Source organism: Diaphorina citri, unplaced genomic scaffold (assembly GCF_000475195.1).
Source record: "Diaphorina citri unplaced genomic scaffold, Diaci psyllid genome assembly version 1.1 scaffold2237, whole genome shotgun sequence".
NCBI classification, from domain to species: Eukaryota; Metazoa; Arthropoda; class Insecta; order Hemiptera; family Psyllidae; genus Diaphorina; species Diaphorina citri.
Window position 1 is genome coordinate 4,847 of NW_007379662.1, and position 26,666 is coordinate 31,512.

Genomic DNA, 26,666 nt, shown 5'->3' on the forward strand with positions numbered 1-26,666 from the left:
GTTGTTGTTCTCAATATCCTTCCTCTTGCTATCCAGCTTGCTTGCAGTCAGACTCCTAGCTTGCGACTTTATCTTGGATCGGGGTCGCAGTTTGTATTTCCGTTTTATATTATTTTTGGCATTTTCACTCAAAGGTTTATATGGTTGGTCTAACCGACCAAGTGAGCTCGCTTTGTATACGTGATCTGATTGGTCCATAGTGTCACCTTCATGTACTCGTTCTATACGACTGATTTTGAATTGTAGGTTTATGTTTTCCTCTTTGACCACGAAGCTGTTGTCACTTTTGAGTTGTTCAAGTATGCTTTGCCAGGTTTTGTCGGATTCTGCACAGTCTTCTTCACTTGCAGAATGATTTACTGAGCATGAAAAGAGATGGAAGGAAAATCAGGTTAAAGAGTTATTATAGGCTCGGGATTGGGTACTCATAGGTACCTATCTATTAAAAATCGTTTACAATAATGTAACGTTATAAACGATTGCAACGAAGAGTCGCGTAGAATGATCAATTCGCGACAAAAACCAAAGGAAACGATTGGGCTTCTAAGAAGAACCATCGAAATTTCGATGTGACTCAGCTCAATCTCCTAAATTAAATAATTTAATTTATCACTATTGCCTTAGGTCTTTGATATCATTAAGATTTTCACTTGTTTTCCGTGTTATTAACCCATTCGTTTCTCATGTTCCAGGATCGTGCCAGGAATCAAAACGAGCGTCTCTCTTCAACAACTACTCTGACAGTGAACATCAAGGATGAAGATGACCAAGATCCTTCATTCGTATACCAGGGCTGCGTGGTGCAGGATAGCGCTTGTGTTAATCCGGAGTATCAGGCCACTGTAAGTTGATTTATAATGGATGGATTACGCAAGGTTATTAGACAGTCCAGCTACAGCCCTCATGTAGGTAAAGACCACTGGCGATGGCGTCCTCTAACATTCCAGTCCGGTTGGACAAAATATAATTCTAAACCCTACAACCATATCTCGTAAGTTCAATTGGTTCTGGAGAACTATAAACTGGACTGCGATGTTAGTGGACGACGCGACTTGGTGTTTACACAAGGCCAGTAGCTGGACCACCCACTGGCCTCAGTTCCTTTTGATACACTGAAGTTAGAAGTCCTTCGTAGATTCGTATCAGCTTAACCTTCCTTTCAGGGCTGGTTGCCAGTACAGCTAAGCCTCAGAGTGGACCTTTTGTGTGTGATAACGTTCTTACTGACAAGAAGGTAGATGGTTTAACGTTGAATAAGGTCAATTTCTCTTGGTGCTCTGAAGACTGAAGTTATCTCAGAAGTCGTTACTTTACATTGGATAAGGAAGGTCCTTCAGGAGGTCCTCCAACGTCTTCAACCCATGTAGGAATATTTTGGGAGGAATTTTTATCTGTGTTAATCATACTTAAATGCTTGTCACAAATGTCGTTCCCCGCTCCTCAGAACCTCGTTACATCTCGGTGAATTAAAAAAAAAAAATCTCGGTAGGTACATTTTATGAGTTAGACTCGAACCAATAATCTAGAAGTCATCTGAAGTCCATAGGTATTTTTCCAAACTTTGGACTTCAATAGTGACCGAACCGTACATTTCTCGAGACCCGGCCCGTGGACACTTTTGATCTACATAAAATTATTGAAACTCTGCAAAATTAAAGGTTCTCGGGAAATGGGACCTCTTTAAAAAGTTTGAACTTTTTAAAAACTTTAGAAGCTGTTTTAGAATAGGTAATCTCTCCTTCTTTCCATACTGACCTGAATAGCTCGTCCGCTGGCAGATATGAAAGCCTCCACAGTTGTAGTGAAGTCACCACCGGCAAATTTCTCCTTCTCGGTTTTCCTACCCTTGACTACGGGCACAGCCAGCAGATCTGTGTACACTTTGGAGTATAAGTCTGTGAAGGAAACAGAAATACTTTTGGTGAAATAAGGTTCCTCGAAGAAAATTTCGTTTTACAAAGTTAGAATACTTATGAAGAAAAAGGCAGCGAAGGTTGTAGATTGTCTACTGACATATGTATGGATGTTTAATAAATAGGAAAATGTTTCTCTGGAATTTATTTAAACCCATCATAAAAATTAAAAAAAAAAAAAATGTTTCCTAAACTAGCTGAGTTTTTGTCTGATTGGCACTGATGAACTTTATTTGAAGTTTGACTTGCATGTTGTACGAGTACCCAAGTATTGGGGTTTATACTCAAGCTTCATAAGAACACTACTACTACCTATACTGACTCTGGTTAAAACTCTTAGCCTCATGGTGGGCTTTTTGTGTATGGAGTTAGGCTAAAATGGTCGAAACTTGGAACTTATTTCGTTCGGTCAACTAGCCTATTGGAGGCAGGCTTAAACAATTCATTGCTACATGGGTTTTACCCGTTGTTTTGTTAATCAATCAATAAATCATTTCTATTCTTTCGTTTCCACACACAGGCGGAAGAGATCTCCGAAAGTCACCGCTTTACAACGGCCAAGCTCACGATCGAGGTGAAGCCCGTGGACGCTAATCTCAACTAGCCTATTGGAGGCAGGCTTAAACAATTCATTGTTACATGGGTTTTACCCGCTGTTTTGTTAATCAATCAATAAATCATTTCTATTCTTTCTTTTCCACACACAGGCGGAAGAGATCTCCGAAAGTCACCGCTTTACAACGGCCAAGCTCACGATCGAGGTGAAGCCCGTGGACGCTAATCCTCCCCAGATAAGTGCCTCGGCTGTGGAAGGTTTTGTGGACGAGAACTCACCGGTTGGAACCAAAGTGGTGGATAGTGAGGGCAATCGGGTGCGATTAACTGTGACGGATGCAGACCTGGTGAGTGCTTTGTTATGCTTCGTTTATCTTTTCTAATTCTCTAAATTTTTTAGTTATTCTTTGTTAAGGTGTGTTCACACGTAGTCGACTAGCCGTCGATCCACGTCCACTGAACCGTCCACGCACTGCCTCGACAACATAGGTTTATCTCGTCGATCGACTATGTTTGGACACACCTTTATACTCTCACAGCGAGCGCTTAAGTTTATCGTTCATTGGAAGACCTCACTCTTTTAGAAGGCAACATCAAGTTTACCACTATATTTCAGAGATTTCAGAACAAAATTTTGTCGAAAATCTACCAAAGTTGCTTTCGAATCTTTTGGAAGAAAGAATTTAGATTTATGGACGTTTGGATTACCCATTAGCCCTTAAATATAGGGGACTTTGAGGCCATAACCGGATATTTAGGTAAAACCAGGGCATAACTACCCCCATTAACCTGTAAAGGGCGCGGCGGCGCGGTGTGGTAACTATAAATTTCTAACCTGATTTTCTTTCAACCTATTCACAGGGCCCTGAAGACCCTAAGCCTCCCTACATGTTCGAGCTGACCACGAACTTCTTTGACATCGATCCTGAAGGCTACCTGGTTGTCAGCAAGGAGAATCTGGATAGAGACCCACCCAATCCAGGCAAATTTAGATTCCAGGTAAGACTAAGAAGAGAAAAACTGTCTGGCTGGGGGACTTGAAACAGGGAGTATACCTACCAGTCTGAATTTCCCTTGCCTAAGAAATAGCAAAGGTTGAGTGCGAAGGGCATCCACTCGGAAAATTTTTTAGCCAAAACCAAATGTCAACCCAAAGCAATCGCCCTAGTTAGGGCTGATTGAGAGGCTGATGAAAAATGCCGACCCCGTCTGTACATGAGAAAAGGCGAAGAAAACAGATTAAGAAGGGAAACAAACGTGATTTGCCTTTATCTGAGATCAATATTTGCCTGGAAAAAGTCTTCATTCCCCTCTGTTCTTCTTCACAGGTGATAGCTCGAGAGAAGCAAGGTACTGCGGCCAGCGTTCCAGTCAGCCTCACGGTCAATCTGAATGACATTAATGACAATGCTCCACGACTCCCTATGATACCGCCCATACAAATACAGGCTGGGGAAGCTAGACGCCAAATAGTCAAGGTGAGTTTTTTTTAAGATGAGTGTTCCACCGCCGTTTTTATTTCGTAGCAATGAAACAACTGCTACATTAGACGCATGTGGCCTGTGTCGTAGCATGCCCATCCCGTAGTATGCCTCTCATCAGATGGGCGAGAAGAGACACAATACTTCCCATTTAGGTGCTGGCTCAACACGAGAACACCAGAAAGTAACCCGTTGAAATATTAGCAATCGAAAAACGAGTACAATTTTTTTGTCAATTCAGGGATTCGAATCCGGGACCTTCTGCATGGCAAGCAAGCGCGTTACCACGAATAGGTAAGGTTAATTGTGAGGACTGAGGAGGCGGGTAGCCAGCCGAGTTAGCTTAGTTGGTAGTGCGTCTGCCTCGTAAGCGCTAGGCCGTGGGTTCGATTCCCGCCCGGGGCGGATTTTATCCTGATGGGATAATGTTCGTTCTCGGAACGGCTGGCTTTCTCCTATCCTGTCTTCCTTCTCTCTCCGATTTCGGGACGATAAGACCCTAGAGTTACAGTTCCCTCTGTCAAACCTCTTAAAAAAAAAAAAAAAAAAAAAAAATAGAGAAGTGGTCAATGTAATCAAATTAAAATGTTCCTTCTGATATTATGTTGTTTCATAGGTACCACCTCCCTCCCAAATAAATGAGGAGGTTCAACAGACCTCATTGGTTCGTCCTGAAACGCAGTGAACCATCGGCATCGTGAGGACTTTTGCTTGGTCTTTAAAGCTGAGAACCCTTTGTCCTTTGAGAAACTGCCAACTAGCTAGACGGGTTAGGGTTAGCTGTTCTCCTCCCTGTTTATAGTCCCACAGCTAGACACCAGTCTACTCTCTGCTTAACGTCCCCTAGCCAGACTACCCTGTTGGGCAAAATTTGGAAGAGAATTTCCTGCTGACATTCTAACTGGCGAAATGCCAAGTACAATTTACAACCATCTCTCATATTTTCTAATGGTACGTTTCCACTCACTTGGCATTTGCCGATCGGCATGATCTGTTTCGATTTGTCATGCCCATCGGTAAATGCCGAGTGAGTGGAAACGCACCATAGAGCAGTTACCTTCATTTTTCAATCAAATCAATAGATAGTTATCTCTATAACTTGATATCTTGTTTTATCTTCTCAGATTGAAGCCACGGATAATGACCTGGGTGTTAACGCTGAGATCACCTACAGCATTTACCATGTGAGCAATACAGGACTGCACAAGTTCCGTATTGATCCCAGATCTGGAGTTATTGAAACCACAGGTAAGACTCATGGAAACTTAAATTTAGAACCATGTATACCTACTGCTTGTCTCAAGCTGTACAAATGTATATCGGCACAACATAGAAGAGGGTATACTAGACAGTACGATAGTCAACCTACCAACAAAATAAGTTATGGAGGTTTTACTGTCCATTCGGTGTCAAACCGTCTACTCATATCAACCTTACTCAACCTGGGTGGGGCCGGGAAAAGCCAGCAGGACGTGATTACCGAAATGGTCACCCATCTGGATATGAACCAGGTGCAACGTTGCTTAACTTCAGTTATCCATTGGGGACTGGTGTATTCAACGTGCTATCGCCGCTGGTCATCTTCTTAATATTTATCGTATCGTCTTCCAGGCAAGTTGATAGCAGGAGAGCAGTACAGCATCACAGTCCAGGCCACAGACACAGGGGGCAAGTCTAGTCAAACCATAAGTTCAATTTTTGGACACTTTTTAATGATTCCTCATTACATGGGGAGTATTTTAAGATAGGAAATTTTTGGTCGAAAATTGGCCGCCGTAGGCGTCTCAGGCTCGGGACTTAGAAAAATTTTCATTTTTTTTATTTTATTTTTTACTTTCTTTTTTTTTCAAATACGTATTCCGCAAATGTAATAGAAAGTCGTGTGATGTTCACACCAGATTTTTTTTTATATTAATTTACTCTTTGATTTCGGTCCCATGCCTACTTGTAACAAATATTGATTATCCTCTCATTCCCCCCTCAGGATCGCAATGACAACGCCCCTGTGTTCATCACAATGCCCCGCCCCCTCACTCTGGATGATGATACGCCCCTGGGTAACAAAATCACGAGTCTGATTGCTACGGACGCAGACGGAACCTCACCTGGAAATAAGGTAGTGTGGACGAACCTTTAGAAACTTTTAAATAAACGATACAGCGCATTTTAAGTATTATTAAACGTTCCAAGGTAGTGTACAAAAAGCTTTGATTAGGTCCAAGAAAAAAGTTTATAGCACAGATTATCACAAAAATGACAGAACAGATTAATATTTTTGCAGATTTCTTGTGCCATTTTTACATTCCATAGTTCCATAGTATACTCGTAGGTACTTATAGTAGGAATGGAAAATTGGAAAAGTATTGTTGTTAGTCCGTTTTTTTAGTCCCTCACGCCTAACTTTTTTCCGACTGTTTCAGGTGCGATATGAGCTCATTGGTAAAGGCAAGTCGATGCGATATTTCCAAATTGATCCAGACATGGGCACTCTAACATTACGAGATGATTTGAGGAAAGAACAAGACAACGAATATCAGGTAAAGGCCCGTTCCCACTTTTCGTTCGAAAAAAAATCGTGTCGTGCCTAAGTGGGATTCTGGGAACACTCTCATTATTAGGTGCATTGCCTAAGGAAGTCAGGACTTTTGTGTCGTTCGAAACAGAAAATCGTGTCCTGTGTAGTGAGAACACTCATTTGAATTAGGTCCTACATTACCTATAGGACACCAAAATTCCTTTAATATTTGAACACGAAAAACCAATTACCTATGTACCTATTTCAAAGTTCTTTTAAAAAGTCTCTCGTATCTGCTCATGCATTTACACTTAACTTCAAATTGACTCATTACATCCTTGAGATTGTTTGTAAGTTCAAATTGTTGGGTTCATACCTACTTCATCTTCAAAATACGTACCTACCTTAGTAAAACCATTTCCGGTTATTTATAAAGTATCTATAAGTAAGTACGTATAAGTAGGTATCTGCCTGAGTGGGGCCGTCAAAAGCTAGCAGCACGCAATTGCGAAGCTGGTCACCCATTCGGATACCAACCACGCTCAACGTTCCTTAACTACAGAGATCCTCTGGGGACTGGTGCATTCAACATGCTAGCCTCGCTGGCTAATCATTTTCAGCCAGAACTGAAAGGACAGTCTCATTAAGATGAGCCAGAAATGAATACACATTGGATCGGAAAAATGGGAACATCCTCAGAGACACCGACGGAAAAGCAAAACGGATTGTGTTTTAATGCTTGAGCTGTTATCTCAAGGAACAATTAGAAACAGATCCGTCAGGCGACATCATAACTGTGGGTGTCTCAACCTAATTGCTCAGGAGCGAAACACTTCTTTATTAATTAAACCAGGGAGATGAAAAATCACTGGATCAAGAAGTAGATTAGGTGAAACAATATTTTAGATTGGAAAATATTTGGTGAAAATTTGTCAAACCATTGTAGAGGTCTCTGTAGTCCCCGGTCCCAACACTAGAAGTCCTGTGTTTCAACAGAACACTTACGATGTTAATGTTAGTGAAGGCGCTTCCATTAATTCAACTGTGGCTACCATCACGGTAAGTATTTTTGCCTCGGCTGGTATTGAACCCGCGTCCTCTCCATTAATTCAACTGTGGCTACCATTACGGTAAGTAGACTAGCGTCTGGCTGTGCGATTATGAACAAGGAGGAGAACAGCTAACCCTAACCAGACTAGCTAGCTGGCAGTCTTCAAAGGGTTCTCTTTGCTTCTAAAGAACAAGCACAAGTTCTCACAATGGTTGACTGTGGTTCAGGACGAGCCAATTAAACATGGCTAGAGTACTAGTGTAGAGACCATCACCCCGGTGTACGGCAGAAAAAAGATATCCTTTCTTTATTCTTCCATCACCATTTGGCTACAGCTGAAGCCGCTATAACAACAACCAGTAAGACCTAAAAGACTACAGTGGCTCAACATGACCATTGACCATGTCCTGTTTTGATTTCAGGCTGTGGATCCAGAAAATGACCCCGTGTCCTATTCCATCAGCTCTGGAAATGACCTCAGACAGTTTGTCATTGGTGATAAGACCGGGGTCATCTCTGTTATCAGAAAGCTGGACCGTGAGGACCTCACACGATATCAACTGGTAAGTAAACTAAGGCCAGTCAGGTACGTCCTAGAGATATAGGTCCTTGACCGAGAGGGTAACCAAAAGTCCCGGGTTCGTTTCTCGGCAGGGTCAAATGCTTTGTGGTTCGGGGTACACTGAGCCTCGTGAGGAAGTTCGAGAAGCTACATCAAGCCAGAAGTGACCAGTGACGGCATTACCAGAATAAACAGATTGATGACAAAGGAAGGGAAGGGTAGAACCTCCCCTCCAAAACACAGCTGAACTAAGAAAAAAACTAGGGTGCCGGAAGCCCAATCGAGTGACTAGGTTCAGGATATCGGGAAGCTTGACACTTTATATAGCATTCCAACACCCTAAATCAGGGGAAATAACCCAATAAGAGAGTTCTTCTAACGGGACTTGTGGTAACCTATCATCTAATATCAACCGAACTTGTGACACCTTATCACTAAATTTTTATTTTCTGAATGTTCTTGTTCAAAATTCCAACTCATTCATTTTCCCCCTCCCCAGCTCAGCTGAAAACACACTGCGCTGTTTTCAGTTTTAGAGTTGGCTGGGTAATACGTGCCTCGGTAATCTCGGTATGTACTATGTATAGCTATGTACCCCATGGGTTCAACATTTAGATATAAATTTGTTTATTGATTCATTTGTTATTTAGCTACCTACCTACCTGCATTCCTACACTTTAGGCACCTATACCTACCTACCTATACCTACATTTGTAAAATCGCGCGCAATACCTACCTACCTACCTATTCTCTGGTTCTTCTGGAAATGTCAACTTTTCACCTATTTCTACAGTCTCCTTCAAAAGACAAAAGAAAAATCAACAAACTAGAACATTAATTGTTACCTATAGGCTATAGGTCCACCGATATAATTAGGCTCATCTTTTGGCGGATATGCAATGGCAGACGGTCAACCCATTGTTGTTTCGGTGACCAAAAATTTGAAGAGGATATCCCGCCGAATATCTTGAAATCACCCAGCAGGTATTCAGGCAAGAGCCAGAGGACTTTCACTTTCCTAATGACCGTATAATAGTAGTTGATATACCCAATTGTTGGTAATACTTAATAATAGATAGGTACTTTTTATAAGTTCAGATAGTTGAAGCGTTTCCAAATTCAGTGTACAAGAGTATCAAATACACTGAAGTTAGAAGTCCTTCGTAGATTCGTATCAGCTTAACCCTCCTTTCAGGGCTGGTTGCCCGTACAGGTAAGCCTCAGAGTGGACCTTTTGTCTTTTGTGTGTGATAACGTCCTTACTGACGAAGTTAGATGGTTTAACGTTGAATAAGATCAATTTCTCTTGGTGCTCTGAAGACTGAAGTTATCTCAGAAGTCGTTACTTTACATTGGATAAGGTCCCTCAGGAGGTCCTCCAACGTCTTCAACCCAAGTAGGAATATTTTAGGAGGAATTTTTATCTGTGTTAATCATACTTGAATGCTTGTCACAAATGTCGTTCTCCGCTCAACATAGGTACTACGCTAAATTTTATGACTTGACTTGAACTCGTACCACCAACCTCCAGATTCAAAGTCCACCGTGCTAACCACTACACCACTGAGGTTGGCTTTCAACCCAACTATAATTAGACGTACTCTATCCCATTTCCTCATTCCCAGGTGTCCAGTGGCGTTCTGGCCGGGGTTCTCTCGGTGTCTCCGGAGAAGATCCAGGCCATCGACATGGACTCTATCCAGTCCCCCATCATGTACAGCTTCCTGAGCGGATCCCCTCCGTCGTTCCGCGACTACTTTTCCATCAACCCGCAGACTGGCGTGGTGAGACAGAACCATCCGATTGAATACTCGACCGCAATGAAGAAGTTCGAGATTGTCGTCAGGGTAAGATCCCAGAAGTTGGAAATCAATTTGACCCAGCCCAGTTAGCTTGGTCCCCTCCGTCGTTCCGCGACTACTTTTCCATCAACCCGCAGACTGGCGTGGTGAGACAGAACCATCCGCTTGAGTACTCGACCGCAATGAAGAAGTTCGAGATTGTCGTCAGGGTAAGATCCCAGAAGTTGGAAATCAATTTGACCCAGCCCAGTTAGCTTGGAGGGTAGCGCGTCAGCCTTGTAAGCGCTAGGCCGCGAGTTCAACTCCCGCCCGGGGCGGATGTTATCTTGAAGGGGTAATGTTCGCTCTCGGAACGGCTGGCTTTCTCCTATCCTGTCTTCCTTCTCTCTTCGATTTCGGGACGATAAGACCATCGTCCAAAACGAATATTATGAGCTGCTTCCTAATTTCAACTCTTTCATTTTCTTCCCCCCTCCCCAGCTGATCAAGGCAGAGGACGAGGGCGGCCTCTCGTCGACCGCCACTGTCAACATCCGAGTAACCGACATCAACGACAAGAATCCCGAGTTCCAATCTCTCCCCTATGAGTTCTCAGTCCCGGAGGGTCAGGATGGTCTGGCGGTGGGAAGAGTGCACGCCACGGATGCAGATGAGGGGCAGAACGCCGTCGTGTACTATTCAGTCCCGGAGGATATACCGTTCGTGGTGGACGCCAACACGGGAGACATACGGACGAACAAGGCGCTGGATTATGAGAAACAACAGGTGAGACGGAGTTTCTTGATTTATTCTTCCTTTCTAGTTGCTTAACTCCATACACAAAAAGCCCTCTCAGAGACCTAGGTGTAGGGGCAAACAGCCCTAAAGGATGTGTTAAGTTTCTACGAATCTATTCTTCCTTTTTAGTTGTACTCAGAAAGAGTCTTTCTGATTTTAAAGTTCGCCACTTTTACCCTGATGGGATAATGTTCGTTCTCGGAACGGCTGGCTTTCTCCTATCCTGTCTTCCTTCTCTCTTTGATTTCGGGACGATAAGACCATTAAGTTAAATCAAAATTTTGAAGGTGTACCTTCAAAATCAAGCCCCCCCAAAAATTTAGGCAAGAACCGCCTATGATTCAGGTAGGTAGTCCGAGCATACGTATCTACATACATAAATACATAGACACTAGGTAAGTGAAATTCTTATATTATCGCTGATTATGCAAACCGTTCTCCGATCCTTACAATCTTTTTAGATATATTAGCATATTAGACACTTGACCTACTATTAATCTATCTCATGTTTCCTCTCAGGTCTGGTTAACCCAAGCCGGTCCATGGCTCAAATCAACATCCAAGTTGTCGATCTTAATGATAATTCCCCTCAGTTTGAATTGCTACCGAGGCTGATCATGCAAACCGTTCTCCAATCCTCATAATCTTTTTAGATATTAGCATATTAGACACTTGATTAATCTATCTCATGTTTTCTCTCAGGTCTGGTTAACCCAAGCCGGTCCATGGCTCAAATCAACATCCAAGTTGTCGATCTTAATGATAATTCCTATATTCCATTTGACCAACTATGAAGCCAGAGTACCTGAGAATGTGGCCGATTATAAGGTGGCCCAGGTCAAGGTAAGATGCTTCGTTTGTAGTGTATATATATTTAGTCAGCTAGTCTCAGGACTCTAGAGGTCGTGAGTTCGACTATTGCTCGGAACAGAAAATCTATCTCCGTAAAATTTCTGATGTAGGTCTTTAAGGCAGGATTCAGAATCCCCAAAACTCCATATTCAGCCATAAACATTTAAAGGAATAAAATACCTACCTACAGTTAAAAATTCAATGATGCAGCGTTGGACTCATACTCTCGAAGACTGGGGTTCGAATCCTTGTCGCAGTTCCCTCCATCAGCCATAAAGATTTAAATAAATAAAATACCTACAGTTAAAAATTCAATGATGCAGCGTTGGACTCATACTCTCGAAGGCTGGGGTTCGAATCCTTGTCGCAGTTCCCTCCATCAAGATAAGCATGAACTGGGAGTTACACTCATGCAAGTCAAGGTAAGCTTTAACACCCGCAAGTTTAACAAACAAGTATTCTACGGAGCTATGGCACGCGATAAGCATGAACTAGGAGTTACACTCATGATAGTCAAGGTAAGCTTTAACACCCGCCAGTTTAACAAACAAGTATTCTACGGAGCTATGGCACGCGATAAGCATGAACTGGGAGTTACACTCATGCAAGTCAAGGTAAGCTTTATTTAACACTCGCCAGTTTAACAAACAACTATTCTACGGAGCTATGGCACGAGATAAGCATGAACTAGGAGTTACACTCATACAAGTCAAGGTAAGCTTTAACACCCGCCAGTTTAACAAACAAGTATTCTATGGAGCTATGGCACGAGATAAGCATGAACTGGGAGTGACACTCATGCAAGTCAAGGTAAGCTTTAACACCCGAGAGTTTAACAAACAAGTATTCTATGGAGCTATGGCACGAGATAAGCATGAACTGGGAGTTACACCCATGCCAGTCAAGGTAAGCTTTATTTAACACCCGCCAGTTTAACAATCAATGGTAAAACCGTGTTTTCGGAAGAAATAACAAGCATGTCATCTTCCGATCAGCAGTCCGGAATGTTTCGAAATAAAAGTGAAACAAGTTCAACAAGTCTAAGGGCCTTCTCGGTGCGTTCTCGGGCAAGCTTGGTTATTACGCTTGTTCCACATTCCACATTAGTTCGGCAATCTACACAAAAATCCCCACTTCCTCTCCCTATTAAGGAGCATGGTAGCGCTCCGCCCTGCCAAGTCAAAACAGTTTGACATATCTACTAAGAGACATTATACGCCACAGACTAAGTAGCCGTTTTCAGGTAGTTCTAGAGGAAAAACTACTAACGATGGATTACGTTTACTATCTTTGTTTTTCCCCTTCATCCCTCAGGCGACAGACAAGGACAGTGGCAAGTTCGGTCTAGTCGAGTATCGGCTCCTGGATAACAACACGGACGCTGCCAAAAAAATGTCAAACCAGGGGTTTGAACTGCAACTGTTTAAAAAAAAAAGTTGCTGAAATTACTTTAAATATAGGTAGTTTGAATTCATAAACCAACTTAATCTATCTTAAAAATCTTATATTATAAGAACGAGATCCATTCACAGTTCACATTTCATAGTTCACACACTGATCGCTCTATCTCGAGAACCACAACCATTAAACCAGGGAGATGAAAAATCACTGGATCAAGAAGTAGATTAGGTGAAACAATATTTTAGATTGGAAAATATTTGGTGAAAATTTTATCAAGCATGAAAGCGGATAGAAATATTTGGCGAAAATTTACTGAGCATGAAAAGAGATGGAAGGAAAATCAGGTTAAAGAGTTATTATAGGCTCGGGATTGGGTACTCATAGGTACCTATCTATTAAAAATCGTTTACAATAATGTAACGTTATAAACGATTGCAACGAAGAGTCGCGTAGAATGATCAATTCGCGACAAAAACCAAAGGAAACGATTGGGCTTCTAAGAAGAACCATCGAAATTTCGATGTGACTCAGCTCAATCTCCTAAATTAAATAATTTAATTTATCACTATTGCCTTAGGTCTTTGATATCATTAAGATTTTCACTTGTTTTCCGTGTTATTAACCCATTCGTTTCTCATGTTCCAGGATCGTGCCAGGAATCAAAACGAGCGTCTCTCTTCAACAACTACTCTGACAGTGAACATCAAGGATGAAGATGACCAAGATCCTTCATTCGTATACCAGGGCTGCGTGGTGCAGGATAGCGCTTGTGTTAATCCGGAGTATCAGGCCACTGTAAGTTGATTTATAATGGATGGATTACGCAAGGTTATTAGACAGTCCAGCTACAGCCCTCATGTAGGTAAAGACCACTGGCGATGGCGTCCTCTAACATTCCAGTCCGGTTGGACAAAATATACTTCTAAACCCTACAACCATATCTCGTAAGTTCAATTGGTTCTGGAGAACTATAAACTGGACTGCGATGTTAGTGGACGACGCGACTGTTCCAGTCCGGTTGGACAAAATACACTTCTAAACCCTACAACCATATCTCGTAAGTTCAATTGGTTCTGGAGAACTATAAACTGGACTGCGATGTTAGTGGACGACGCGACTCCCGCGTCCTTCTGTTAATTAACCAAGCGAGCGCCTTGACCGCTACTCCACCTAGGCCGGACAATGAACCACTACCCAAGGATGAAAAAGTTTGGTGTGAAAATTTGACTTGACCTCTTGGCCAAACACAGTAGGTAAAAAAGATGGTTCAGTTGACTTTTAGGGCCGATTTCAGGCCTAAAGCTGTGTACACACATAGTCGGCGGTCATCGATCGACAAGGTGAATCTATGTTGTCAAGGCAGTGTACGGTTTCAGTCGACATCTATCGACGGTCGTCGACTATGTGTGGATACAGCTTAGTAATTATGTGGGGACATAGTCCAAAATCAATTTATGATGCTGAGATCCAAGTCATTTGTTATGAGTTATCTACATATACGAGGTAAGGAAGGTGGGGTTTCGAAATTTCTTCCTTCAGTGGTACAACTGCTCAACTTGACCATGTTCTGTTTGATTCCAGGCTGTGGATCCAGAAAATGACCCAGTGTCCTATTCCATCAGCTCTGGAAATGACCTCAGACAGTTTGTCATTGGTGATAAGACCGGGGTCATCTCTGTTATCAGAGTTCATTTTTTGGACACTTTTTAATGATTCCTCATTACATGGGGAGTATTTTAAGATAGGAAATTTTTGGTCGAAAATTGGCCGGGGTCATCTCTGTTATCAGAAAGCTGGACCGTGAGGACCTCACACGATATCAGCTGGTAAGTAAACTAACCTATTGGCTATAGCTGTATTTACTTACAAGAAGGAGTGTCGAAAATGTTTTGAAACTAGGTGTAATTTCCTTTTGGGAAATGGAATCGGAACTAGTTACCTTTTGCAAACTGAAACTTTGATCTTCAATGGTTGAGAATGTACCATCTTGGATATCCAATGGTTTAGTACAGATGCTACCACAACATCTAGTAGTTGAACTAATTCCCGTATTTTCCTTTTAAAAGAACCAAAACAGGAGAAAGGGGAAGAGAGGAAATCTTCTCAGTTTCCGAAAGGAAAATCCAACAATTCTTTCCATTTACTTGAAAAATTATGAGACTTGAATTACTACGTATATAGCACTTCGTTCATTCGTTGCAAAAGCTTTCGGAAAAAAATAGGATTATAAAGATGACTCTCTATTTCCTCAACGATTCACGTTGATTTCCAGATTCCATTCGTGTGACTGTGTCGCTCAAAATGCATGAGCTACATAATTATGCACCAACTTCAAAATTTTGCGGTCATATCGTCCAAAATGGTAACGCGCTTGCTTGCCATGCAAAAGATCCCAACACCGACAAAAAATTGGGGATGGGCATGTTACGGGCGAGAGGAGAGACAATACTCCCCATTTAGGTGCTGGGTCAACACAAGAACACCCGAAAGTAACCCGTTGAAAACGTTAAAGGTGACCGCAACGTGTGTTTTCTCCACAGATCTATTTCAAGTGAACGTGACAGCTGACAGGAACTGCGAAGTTCGTCTGACGAGGCCTGATTTGGACTATGAAATGGCACCCGAATACAACCTCACTGTACGCTTCTCCGTGGATAGGCGTTCTCTCAATCAGCCCTCACTAGAGGGTGATTGCTCTGGGCTGACATTTGGTTTTGGCTACAAAATTTTACGTGAGGATGCCCTTCGCACTCGACTTTTGCTATTTCTTTAAGAAAGGAAACTTCAGTATGGTATTAAAGGTTACAGCCAGACTGAGCTGTTCTACTCCCTGTAAGCTCCCCCAGTCAGACCAGCTAGTTATAGTAATAGGTAATGATGTTCTGAATCTTATTGTCTTCCTAGGTGATAGAACCGCTAATAATAGGTAATGATGTTCTGAATCTTGTCTTTCAAGGTAGGGCCATCGGCTTTAATAAACGCCCTTGGTCACTGCGACCTGGTTAGATCTTTTGTGACAGTTTTGTGATCTTTTGTGACTATTACCATTAATATCTTTTTTATATTTATAATTTTCTCCATCCTTTTCAATTTTAAACCTATGTATGTACTTAATTATGTTTGGGATACGTTGACTGGTAAGTTAAACGTTTCCCTTGGTTAATCTTCTTTAGTGGCAACCTCTTTGGTGGCTATTACCATTAATATCTTTTTTATATTTATAATTTTCTCCATCCTTTTCAATTTTAAACCTATGTATGTACTTATGTTTGATGTAAATAAATGAGGCCTGTTTAAACTGTTGGCATAATGAGACTTTTTAGTCTTAGCCGACAGTATAAATAAGGTATATTAAATAAATAAAATATTTATGTGCCAAAAACACTAGATCTCGACTTAGAGGAGGCACTTGGTTTATACATATCTACTTCTACTAGGACCAGAGGTCCAAATGCACCAAAGGCTTCTCAGTATAAGAACGATGAGCTGGTTTTCAAGCGAAAATTACAACGCGACTTTCGGATTAAATCTTTCGTAAAGACAGAATAGGATTCAGGTAGGTAGTCCGAGCATACGTACTTTACGTAGGTACCTACATACATAAATACATATAGATACTAGGTAAGTGAAATTCTTATATTATCGCTGATTATGCAAACCGTTCTCCAATTCTCATAAACTTTTTAGATATATTAGCATATTAGACACTTGTACTACTATTAATCTATCTCATGTATCTCATGTTTTCTTTCAGGTCTGGTTAACCCAAGCCGGTCCATGGCTCAAATCAACATCCAAGTTGTCGATCTTAATGATAATTCCCCTCAGTTTGAATACCCTCTTAACACTGCGTGCCGCGTCGCATGCTAGTGTGCGACACTAACATTACCATAAAGTCACTGTTGCACTCTCACAGGCGACGGTGGTTTTTTTCTTAAAATCACTGTCACACTCTCACGCTTTACGGAAATATCGCTGAATCTGGCTTGGCACGCAAAGTGTTAAATGAGAGTGTCCTACATACATAAATACTAGGTAAGTGAAATTCTTATATTATCGCTGATTATGCAAACCGTTCTTTAATCCTCATAATCTTTTTAGATATATTAGCATATTAGACACTTGACCTACTATTAATCTATCTCATGTATCTCATGTTTTCTCTCAGGTCTGGTTAACCCAAGCCGGTCCATGGCTCAAATCAACATCCAAGTTGTCGATCTTAATGATAATTCCAGCTTACACAAAAGACCACTCTAAGGCTTAGGTATACGGACAAAATAGCCTCAAATGTTGGGTTAAGTTTATAAGAATCTCTCCCGTATAACTCCCGAGCGGGTAGTCCAATTTTGGTGATATTTGGTGAAGATGTTCAACACGTAAAGGGCATATTTTCTGGCAAAGCTAGGTGCCTCTTGAGGACTTTGAATACCCGGAGAATACCCGCCAGTTTAACAAACAAGTATTCTACGGAGCTATGGCACGAGATAAGCATGAACTGGGAGTTACACTCATGCAAGTCAAGGTAAGCTTTGTTTAACACCCGCCAGTTTAACAATCAATGGTAAAATCGTGTTGTCCGAAAAAATAACAAGCATGTCATCTTCCGACCAGCAGTCCGGAATGTTTCGAAATAAAAGTGAAACAAGTTCAACAAGTCTAAGGGCCTTCTCGGGCAAGCTTCCACATTCCACATTAGTTCGGCAATCTACACAAAAATCCCCACTTTCTTTCCCTATTAAGGAGCACGGTAGCGCTCCGCCCTGCCAAGTCAAAACAGTTTCACATATCTACTAAGAGACATTATACGCCACAGACTAAGCCGTTTTCAGGTAGTTGTAGAGGAAAAACTACGAACGATGGATTACCTTTACTATCTTTGTTTCTCCCCTTCATCCCTCAGGCGACAGACAAGGACAGTGGCAAGTTCGGTCTAGTCGAGTAAGGTAAGCTTTATTTAACACCCGCCAGTTTAACAAACAAGTATTCTATGGAGCTATGGCACGAGATAAGCATGAGCTAGGAGTTACACTCATGCAAGTCAAGGTAAGCTTTAACACCCGAGTGTTTAACAAGTATTCTACGGAGCCATGGCACGAGATAAGCATGAGCTAGGAGTTACACTCATGCAAGTCAACGTAAGCTTTAACACCCGAGAGTTTAACAAGTATTCTACGGAGCCATGGCACGAGATAAGCATGAGCTAGGAGTTACACTCATGGATGTCAAGGTAAGCTTTATTTAACACCCGCCAGTTTAACAAACAAGTATTCTAGATACGTTGACTGGTAAGTTAAACGCTTCCCTTGGTTAATCTTCTTTAGTGGCAACCTCTTTGGTGGCTATTGGTATTGGTATTGGTATTGGTAAAGGTAGGGCCATCGGCTTTAATAAACGCCCTTGGTCACTGCGACCTGGTTAGAGGTAAAGGTAGGGCCATCGGCTTTAATAAACGCCCTTGGTCACTGCGACCTGGTTAGATCTTTTGTGACAGTTTTGTGATCTTTTGTGACTATTACCATTAATATCTTTTTTATATTTATAATTTTCTCCATCCTTTTCAATTTTAAACCTATGTATGTACTTAATTATGTTTGATGAAAATAAATGAGGCCTGTTTAAACTGTTGGCATAATGGGACTTTTTAGTCTTAGCCGACAGTATAAATAAGGTATATTAAATAAATAAAATCTTTATGTGCCAAAAACACTAGATCTCGACTTAGAGGAGGCACTTGGTTTATACATATCTACTTCTACCAGGACCAGAGGTCCAAATGCACCAAGGGCTTCTCACTATAAGAACGATGAGCTAGTTTTCAAGCGAAAATTACAACGCGACTTTCGGATTGAGAAATCTTTCGTAAAGACAGAATAGGATTCAGGTAGTTAGTCCGAGCATACGTATCTACCTACATACATAAATACATAGATACTAGGTAAGTGAAGTTCTTATATTATCGCTGATAATAATAATAATAATAATAATAATAGACTCTTGAGTGGAAGATAACCGCTAGGCGAGGTTAACGCCGGAGGCGTTTTCTACCACCTAACCCTTAGAGCTTAGAGCTCCATTATTATGTGGTCAAAATCTCAAATAAGCTAGGCTCTCACACTCTCTCACGACACCCCCACCCTAATGTAAATATGTACAACAATAGTATACCCTCCCATGCTACACTACCACGGGTCAATCCCATGTATAACAATCAGGTAAGCTCCATAGATAACTAGTAGTTTGCGGGTGCTTCGCCACGGAAAATTAATCATAACTCTTCCCTTATAACTCTTAAAGCTTACACAAAAGACCACTCTAAGGCTTAGGTATACGGACAAAATAGCCTCAAAAGTTGGATTAAGCTTATAAGAATCTCTCCCGTATAACTCCCGAATGGTTAGTCCAATTTGGTGAAGATGTTCAACACGTAAAGGGCATATTTTCTGGCAAAGCTAGGTGCCTCTTGAGGACACATTTCCTGACAGAGCTTTACCGTTCACCGAAACACTAGTTCTTAACAAATGAAAATTTTAGTTTAATATTACTTTTATGTCTTTTTCCATCCAGATCCGAAACGGAAACCTGAGCCATACCAATGAGAATGTCACTTTCAAGGAGAAGAAAGACTTCAACCCGTTCACCGAAACACTAGTTTTCAACAAATGAAAATTTTAGTTTAACATTATTTTTATGTCTTTATGTCTTTTTCCATCCAGATCCGAAACGGAAACCTGAGCCATACCAATGAGAATGTCACTTTCAAGGAGAAGAAAGACTTCAACAATCATCAACTAGCATACAACTACCTCCTGGACAGGTCACCCATAGAAACAACCACCGAACTATAATAGTCAACAGAGCTTCATTGTTCACCGAAACACTAATTTTCAACAAATGAAAATTTTAGTTTAATATTATTTTTATGTCTTTTTCCATCCAGATCCGAAACGGAAACCTGAGCCATACCAATGAGAATGTCACTTTCAAGGAGAAGAAAGACTTCAACAATCATCAACTAGCATACAACTACCTCCTGGACAGGTCACCCATAGAAACAACCACCGAACTATAATAGTCAAGAAGTTGGAAGTCAGTCACGCCCAAAACCGAGGCGCATGGAAGAGGTTGATTCAAAATGTCGACCCCACTTGAGTGGGAAAAGACGAAATAAAAGAAAAAGAAGTCAATCGTTTTAGACTGGGTTTCACCAACCTTCTTTTTATCCTCTAAGGCCAGACACTCACTATCAGGTACACTTGATCAGGTCGTCTATAATAGTCAAGAAGTTGGAAGTCACCCACGCCCAAAACCGAGGCGCATGGAAGAGGTTGATTCAAAATGTCGACCCCACTTGAGTGGGAAAAGACGTAGTAAAAGAAGAAGAAGTCAATCGTTTTAGACTGCGTTTCACCAACCTTCTTTTTATCCTCTAAGGCCAGACACTCACTATCAGGTACACTTGATCAGGTCCGCCTGTTAGGTCTACCTGATAAAGTTGGAAGTCACCCACGCCCAAAACCGAGGCGCATGGAAGAGGTTGATTCAATATGTCGACCCCACTTGAGTGGGAAAAGACGTAGTAAAAGAAGAAGAAGAAGTCAATCGTTTTAGACTGGGTTTCACCAACCTTCTTTTTATCCTCTAAGGCCAGACACTCACTATCAGGTACACTTGATCAGGTCCGCCTGTTAGGTCTACCTGATAGTTTTTGTGCTACTGATCTATTCTGACAATACTTGACTGAAGTGTGGCCTGCACTTTAGTAGGAATAGGGCTTTTTGATTGCGGCGTCAGCGGCGTCTGTTTTTAATGAGACAAGAGAGTGATATTGATGACTTACGCTACTGTCATATCCTGGGCTAAAATAGGTTCTTTTTTTAATGATCAATTTTTCGACTATCGAAATAATTAATCTTGATCGAAATTTGGAATACGGGGTGTAGATAGTCTACCTGATAGTTTTCGTGCTAATCAGGTACAACTGATCTATTTTGACAATACTTGACTGAAGTGTGGCCTGCACTTTAGTAGGAATAGGGCTTTTTGATTGCGGCGTCTGTTTTTAATGAGACAAGAGAGTGATATTAACTTTACACCCTGCTCAGATTCGTATCTTGAATCAGAAATTGCCCATTGAGTCTGGATACTAACCATATGCATTGGGCAACATAGCTCACCTCAACCAGTCTAGTTAGCTTGGAGGGTAGCTTGTCTTAGTGATGGGACTAGAGTGAGATTTCTCAACTCGATTATTTTCCAACTTGAGTTGTAACTCGAATAGAAATTACTCGAGTTGAATATTTATTCCTGGAAATTACACCGCGACGATTTCTTACTCAAGTAGGCAAGCGAGTGGATAGTAATGATAAAATAATGATAGTATGCATTGCAGATCAATGATATTTGGGTTTTTGTTCAGAAACACTCAGCACACAGGTATACCACTATACCCCTCCCCCTCTTCAGTTCTCCTTCTTGCATCATCATCTAGTAAGAGGACTAAGAGGCAAGAGGGGAAAGGGGGGTAGTGAATCATTCAACTCATTCAAACAAATAGTTTTTCTGACAAATATATTTTTACTCGAGAACTCAAGTAGGAACTGTATGTTGCAATAATATGTGGCAAGTGGATTTGGGTCAGAGAACTCAATTAGAATTTTTTTTTTCCACTCGTAGCAGTTGTAGCGGATTTCTGCACCAAATGATAAAAATTCTACTTGAGTAGAACAAAATAATAATCAAGTGGACTCGAGTAAAGTCAAACTTGAGTCCGCTCGAGTAAAATCATTCACTCGGCCCATCACTAGCTTGTCTGCCTTGTAACTTTAGGCTTCAGGGTTGATTCCCACACCATGCTTGACTTTATCATAAATAGCCAAGGCTTGTTCCTGAAATGACTGTCTTTCTCCTATCCTGGTTACTACTGTTACTAGTTCAGATGCCATGACAATTAAAATTTGGGTACCTACTTGTGCAGAAGTCATGTCCGTGGAATATTGCTACCAAAGGAACTGGCACAAATGAGCAGTGACCAGTGTTATTATAGGGTTAGGTTAAACACAAGAAAGAGTTTTCACAATTAGAGCAGTGATTAGTGTTATTATAGGGTTAGGTTAAATACAAAAAGGAGCTTTACTTTTCCATGGACTTGACTTCTGCATAATTACCAAAATTTGATGCATAAAGGAGCTTTCCTAAATGAACAGTGAACAGTGTTACTGTGTAGTTCAGATGCTAGATCTAATGCAAAAGAGAGCTTTCAAAAATGAGCAGTGACCAGTGTTATTATAGGGCTAGGTTAAAACACAAAAAGCAGCTTTGTTTTATCATTGTTGTACCTTCTGAATAATTACCACTCCTCCAATTACTCTCTTCCTGTACTTCAGATTCACTCAAGAACAAATCACCATGGAGAAGACACCCAGAGTACTGTTACTCGAGTACTTGCAAAACGAGAATGGTACAAAACCGGTATACACAGAGTTGCCTCCATATTTCCCTGATCCATTGTCGACCGTAAGTTTGTTCCATTATGAAGTGAGTGCATTCAATGGGAAATATGTGGGGACTGGCTATGGAGTTGCCAAAAGAGAAGCAAAACATGATGCTGCTAAGAAAATCCTGATAAAATTAGCTGCAGATAAGCCAGATTTGAAAAAGTTCCTTGAGGCCAACAGATTTGATACTATGATAGAGAGAACCTATGGTGGTCCTGATAAAAATGTTCTTGAAAAATTAAATTGTAAGTATAACTTGAAAAATAATAATTCCTCTTTATTCTGTCCTGTTAGTGGAAAAAAAAAAAAAAAAAAAAAAAAAAAAAAAAATCATAGGCACTTTTTTTTACTATCATCTGCCTATCTATTATTTAAGGTTGATAACAGTAAAGTAAATACCTAATACCTACAAAAAAAAGTAAAAAAATGATGGGATAACATTTAACAGCAAAAAAAAAAAAAATAATAATAATAATAATAATAATAATAAATAAATAAAAAAAAAAAAACAGATTAACAAGACAAACTACCTACATGAAAAATTACGAAGTTGAAACTTGGAACTAACTCCATTTGTTCAATAATTCTGAACTTTATTGTTTCCACAGGTCTGTGCCTGATGAATAACTTAAGCATGCAGTTTATGCTCATGAACGAATCTGGAGAACCACACAACAAGTTGTACACCATTCGCTGTGTAGTCGACAATCTGAAAGTTGAAGCCACCAAGAGATCGGTGAAAAACGCCCGAAATGCATGTGCTAGTAAAATGATTGAGTTGATAGAGAGACAAAAAAATATCAAAGCTGAGGTAAGCTTCCTGTGGTGGTGTAGGGGTCAAGGAACTTACCTTTGTAAACAAGGCAGTATTCATCCTTATTTATTTGAGATTTTTTCCACATAATAATCGAGCTCTAAGGGTTAGTTATACTACAGAACACCTCTCAGGTATTAATCTTTATGCAGGATTTTACACCTTGCTGAAAAAAAAAGATACCTAGGTACAAAAGATTTTTTTTTTTTTTAAATGACAAGTGGGAACTAGCTAAGCTCTAAATATTTCTTGTCTGAATTTCAGATCCCCAAAGATTTCAAGTTTTCTTACAACAACAAGGCTGAAGTTGAGAATGACATGAAGGTTGTACAATCTGTACTGGAATCGAAAATAATCAATCCGACCAAAGCCTCTGGTGTGAAACTATCCAAACTCCATTTGATAGAGACTGATCCAGAGTGCAATGTGATTCATATTATGGACAGAGTATTACAACAGAGGAATCTAAATAGAGATATGTTCAAACGGTTTCTAATAGACATGGCCAGCCTTACAGAAGTCAAGTCTATTGTCGACATGTAAGTATTATTATCTTATTTAGGTGAATCTAAATAGAGATATGTTCAAACGGTTTCTAATAGACATGGCCAGCCTTATAGAAGTCAAGTCTATTGTCGACATGTAAGTATTATTATCGTCTTTAGGTCCTCAATAAATTCACATAGGTAGGTACTTCTTGCACTTGAAGAATATAATAGAAAAGAATAAACCTTGTTTATCCTGCTTGGTATTTAGGTCCTCAATAAATTCACATAGGTAGGTACTTCTTGCACTTGAAGAATATAATAGAAAAGAGTAAACCTTGTTTATCCTGCTTGAATGTGACAACAAAGTCCCTTTACCCCAGCAGTCTAAACAAGGTCTTGTTTATTTTATGTGTTTACAATGTTCTGACAGACGTTAAATTTTCTTCTTTGGGACAGGATACTTGAATCATTGGGGTGGGCAATAGATTGGTAGTTGAAAATCTAACAAAAATCTGGATGTTCTCATTTCAGGTACAAAGCGTACAAGGACAGAATGAATCGCATGTACATGATGCCACGATCCTATGACAATGTGTTCGTGGAACCTAACCTCAAGGAGTACGAAACACAGGTCAGTAGAAACATGCTATAAAGGTGTGTCCACACATAATCGGCCGGCCGACAATCGAGATGTACATGATGCCACGATCCTATGACAATGTGTTCGTAGAACCTAACCTCAAGGAGTACGAAACACAGGTCAGTAGAAACATGCTATAAAGGTGTGTCCACACATAATCGGCCGGCCGACAATCGATGTCACCGAAACCTTTCTCTCGGTGTAGATAAGATATTTTGGGGTGCAATAGTCCTCCATATTGGACTCCGCACACAGGAATTTCGTCCGAAAAGAACCCCACTTCAATGTACTGTAATGACATTTTTATTTGAGCTCGTCATTTCATTGGCCTCTCCTCTCCCTTGCAGGTTCTACAGATGAGTGTCCCCATAGATGGAGAAGAAGATTACACCGATCTCAATGGTGTATAAATGATTTATTTAGGAATGATAATAATTGATACTTAGTTACCTAATATTAATGTCTACATATTATAGGAGTAGGCTAATAAAGTAAAACAACCTAGATTGGCACAATCTAATATATATATAAAAAAAAAATATTCATAGCATACCTACTCTTTACTGTTAGCTATACCTACCTAATGCCTTACAGAACACAATACAGGATATTACCTACAATGTTGTAGGTAAGTAGGTATCATAATAGTTTTGGATTATTGGTGTAGGTATCCAATGTTTTGTTAAATATTATTTAAATAAATAAAATAGGTAGGTATTCTCCCTGACACAAACACTTTCATTCATTTCAAGTGTAGGTAATAGGTACACCTGTATCTCCTCCTCAAAGGAAGTACTTAAGAGGTGGTAAGCATATAATTCTCAATTCCTACACAATAATACTCAATATTCATATCGGCAATGAACTAGACATAGAGCTACTCACAGCCGACGTACATATCCGGGTAAAGAATGACAATCCTGTCTGACCTCCTGGAATATAACTTACTAGGAACCACAGGAGAGCTATCACTTGCATCACAGCCAGCAGTACAGTAAGAGGAGTTGAGTGAAGCCACATGGCACAGTACAGAGTACCGATAAGGGTTGAACCATAGCAGAGGGAAAATGGGAGTTTTTCCCGAGAGAACAGGTGTTTCAGATGAATCCAGGGTCCCCAAAGGAAGCCAAAGCTGTAAAGAAATTTTGTGTGTAACCAGGAGAGAATTTGTAGGACTGAATGATAAGATCAACATGAAACCACAACAAACTACCTAAGAACATGGGTAAAATTCTGCTCACTCTCAAAAATTACAATTCCACCTACAGACTAAATGTATTATGTACCTTTATCCTGAATACTGCTAATCAAAGAATGGAAAAAAAAATCTTACCTCAAATGTTTCAGATGAATCCAGGGTCCCCAAAGGAAGCCAAAGCTGTAAAGAAATTTTGTTTGTAACAAGGAGAGATTTGTAGGACTGAATGATAAGATCAACATGAAACCATAACAAACTACCTAAGAACTGGGTAAAATTCTGCCCACTCTTAAATTACAATTCCACCTACAGACTAAATGTATTATGTACCTTTATCCTGAATATGCTAATCAAAGAATGGAAAAAAAAATCTTACCTAGATAGGAAGAACAAACTTGCTAGAGTGAACAACATGGCAAACTTGCGGGCTTTGAATACAAGGACTGGTAAGTAGAGAGCGGCAAGTATTATTTAGGTCCTCAATAAATTCACATAGGTAGGTACTTCTTGCACTTGAAGAATATAATAGAAAAGAATGAACCTTGTTTATCCTGCTTGAATGTGACAACAAAGTCCCTTTACCCCAGCAGTCTAAACAAGGTCTTGTTTATTTTATGTGTTTACAACAGAGGAATCTAAATACAGCTATGATCAAACGGTTTCTAGACTTTGCCCTGTTGATTTATCTGCTGATTTATTGGCTTGATTAAAATATTTTTCTCTTTCTGAACAGTGGCTCGCAAACGCTCTCTTTTCACTTTTTGAACTCAGGGAACCCTAAAAATCCAAATCTTACTCATACCTCTTCTACTTTCTCAGATTCTGTGCTGACAAGGATATCACAATCAGCATGACTTCCGAAAAGATGCCCCCTGCGAACGAATTCCGAGCGCCCACCTCTATCGTATTCGTACGTTTCTATTGCAATAAGGTGACCAAGTCATTCTGTGCGTCAGACCTCAGTCTGTCAGAAGCTACACGGAAAGCGTACGTAAATCTTCTCAAGTACTTTGCCGAGTTGAAGCCCAATACAAGTGGAAGGTCTGCCATGATGGACAATACTAGCAGCGAGGAAGAGGATTAGCAGAGGCGTACTTACTTTCTGTGTCCGTCTTTACTT

General features: G+C 40.5%; 3 protein-coding genes across 3 annotated transcripts; 2 read left to right on the forward strand and 1 right to left on the reverse strand.

The window, feature by feature from the left end:
* The first annotated feature begins 656 nt into the window (after window positions 1–656).
* LOC103518537 (protocadherin-15-like) lies at window positions 657–24,758 on the forward strand. Its single transcript, XM_026830299.1, is given in 32 exon segments — window positions 657–842; window positions 2,434–2,502; window positions 2,621–2,815; window positions 3,330–3,467; window positions 3,797–3,946; window positions 5,074–5,197; window positions 5,561–5,638; window positions 6,925–6,927; window positions 7,411–7,523; window positions 7,938–8,078; window positions 10,360–10,654; window positions 11,359–11,422; window positions 11,424–11,499; window positions 11,832–12,122; window positions 12,244–12,414; window positions 12,823–12,891; window positions 13,555–13,704; window positions 14,491–14,563; window positions 15,450–15,596; window positions 16,029–16,046; window positions 16,664–16,767; window positions 17,360–17,434; window positions 17,813–17,845; window positions 17,881–17,955; window positions 19,477–19,560; window positions 19,626–19,703; window positions 19,850–19,950; window positions 22,296–22,651; window positions 23,015–23,217; window positions 23,485–23,759; window positions 24,240–24,339; window positions 24,696–24,758. Coding segments are annotated over 32 exon segments (4,071 nt in total). The 5' UTR covers window positions 657–683.
* On the forward strand, window positions 5,938–6,555 carry LOC113471280 (cadherin-99C-like). The gene is made up of 2 exons (XM_026830298.1): window positions 5,938–6,065; window positions 6,370–6,555. Exons 1-2 carry the CDS (start codon window positions 5,967–5,969, stop codon window positions 6,535–6,537), a joined length of 267 nt encoding a protein of 88 aa, XP_026686099.1. The 5' UTR covers window positions 5,938–5,966; the 3' UTR covers window positions 6,538–6,555.
* Window positions 24,759–24,933: 175 nt separating the features above from the next.
* On the reverse strand, window positions 24,934–26,007 carry LOC103518538 (protein transport protein SFT2-like). Its single transcript, XM_008483614.3, has 2 exons — window positions 25,923–26,007; window positions 24,934–25,480 (listed from the first exon to the last, which is right to left on the reverse strand). Exons 1-2 carry the CDS (start codon window positions 25,958–25,960, stop codon window positions 25,198–25,200), a joined length of 321 nt encoding a protein of 106 aa, XP_008481836.2. The 5' UTR covers window positions 25,961–26,007; the 3' UTR covers window positions 24,934–25,197.
* Window positions 26,008–26,666: the final 659 nt, after the last annotated feature.

Bases quoted from the DNA above. Each gene is read 5' to 3' on its own strand.
- LOC103518538 (XM_008483614.3), bottom strand. From the start codon at position 25,960: ATGTTGTTCACTCTAGCAAGTTTGTTCTTCCTATCTAG. The intron at 25,481-25,922 runs GTAAGATTTTTT...ATTTCTTTACAG, and splicing joins AGTTTGTTCTTCCTATCTAG to CTTTGGCTTCCTTTGGGGAC.
- LOC113471280 (XM_026830298.1), top strand. From the start codon at position 5,967: ATGCCCCGCCCCCTCACTCTGGATGATGATACGCCCCTGGGTAACAAA. The intron at 6,066-6,369 runs GTAGTGTGGACG...CGACTGTTTCAG, and splicing joins GAACCTCACCTGGAAATAAG to GTGCGATATGAGCTCATTGG.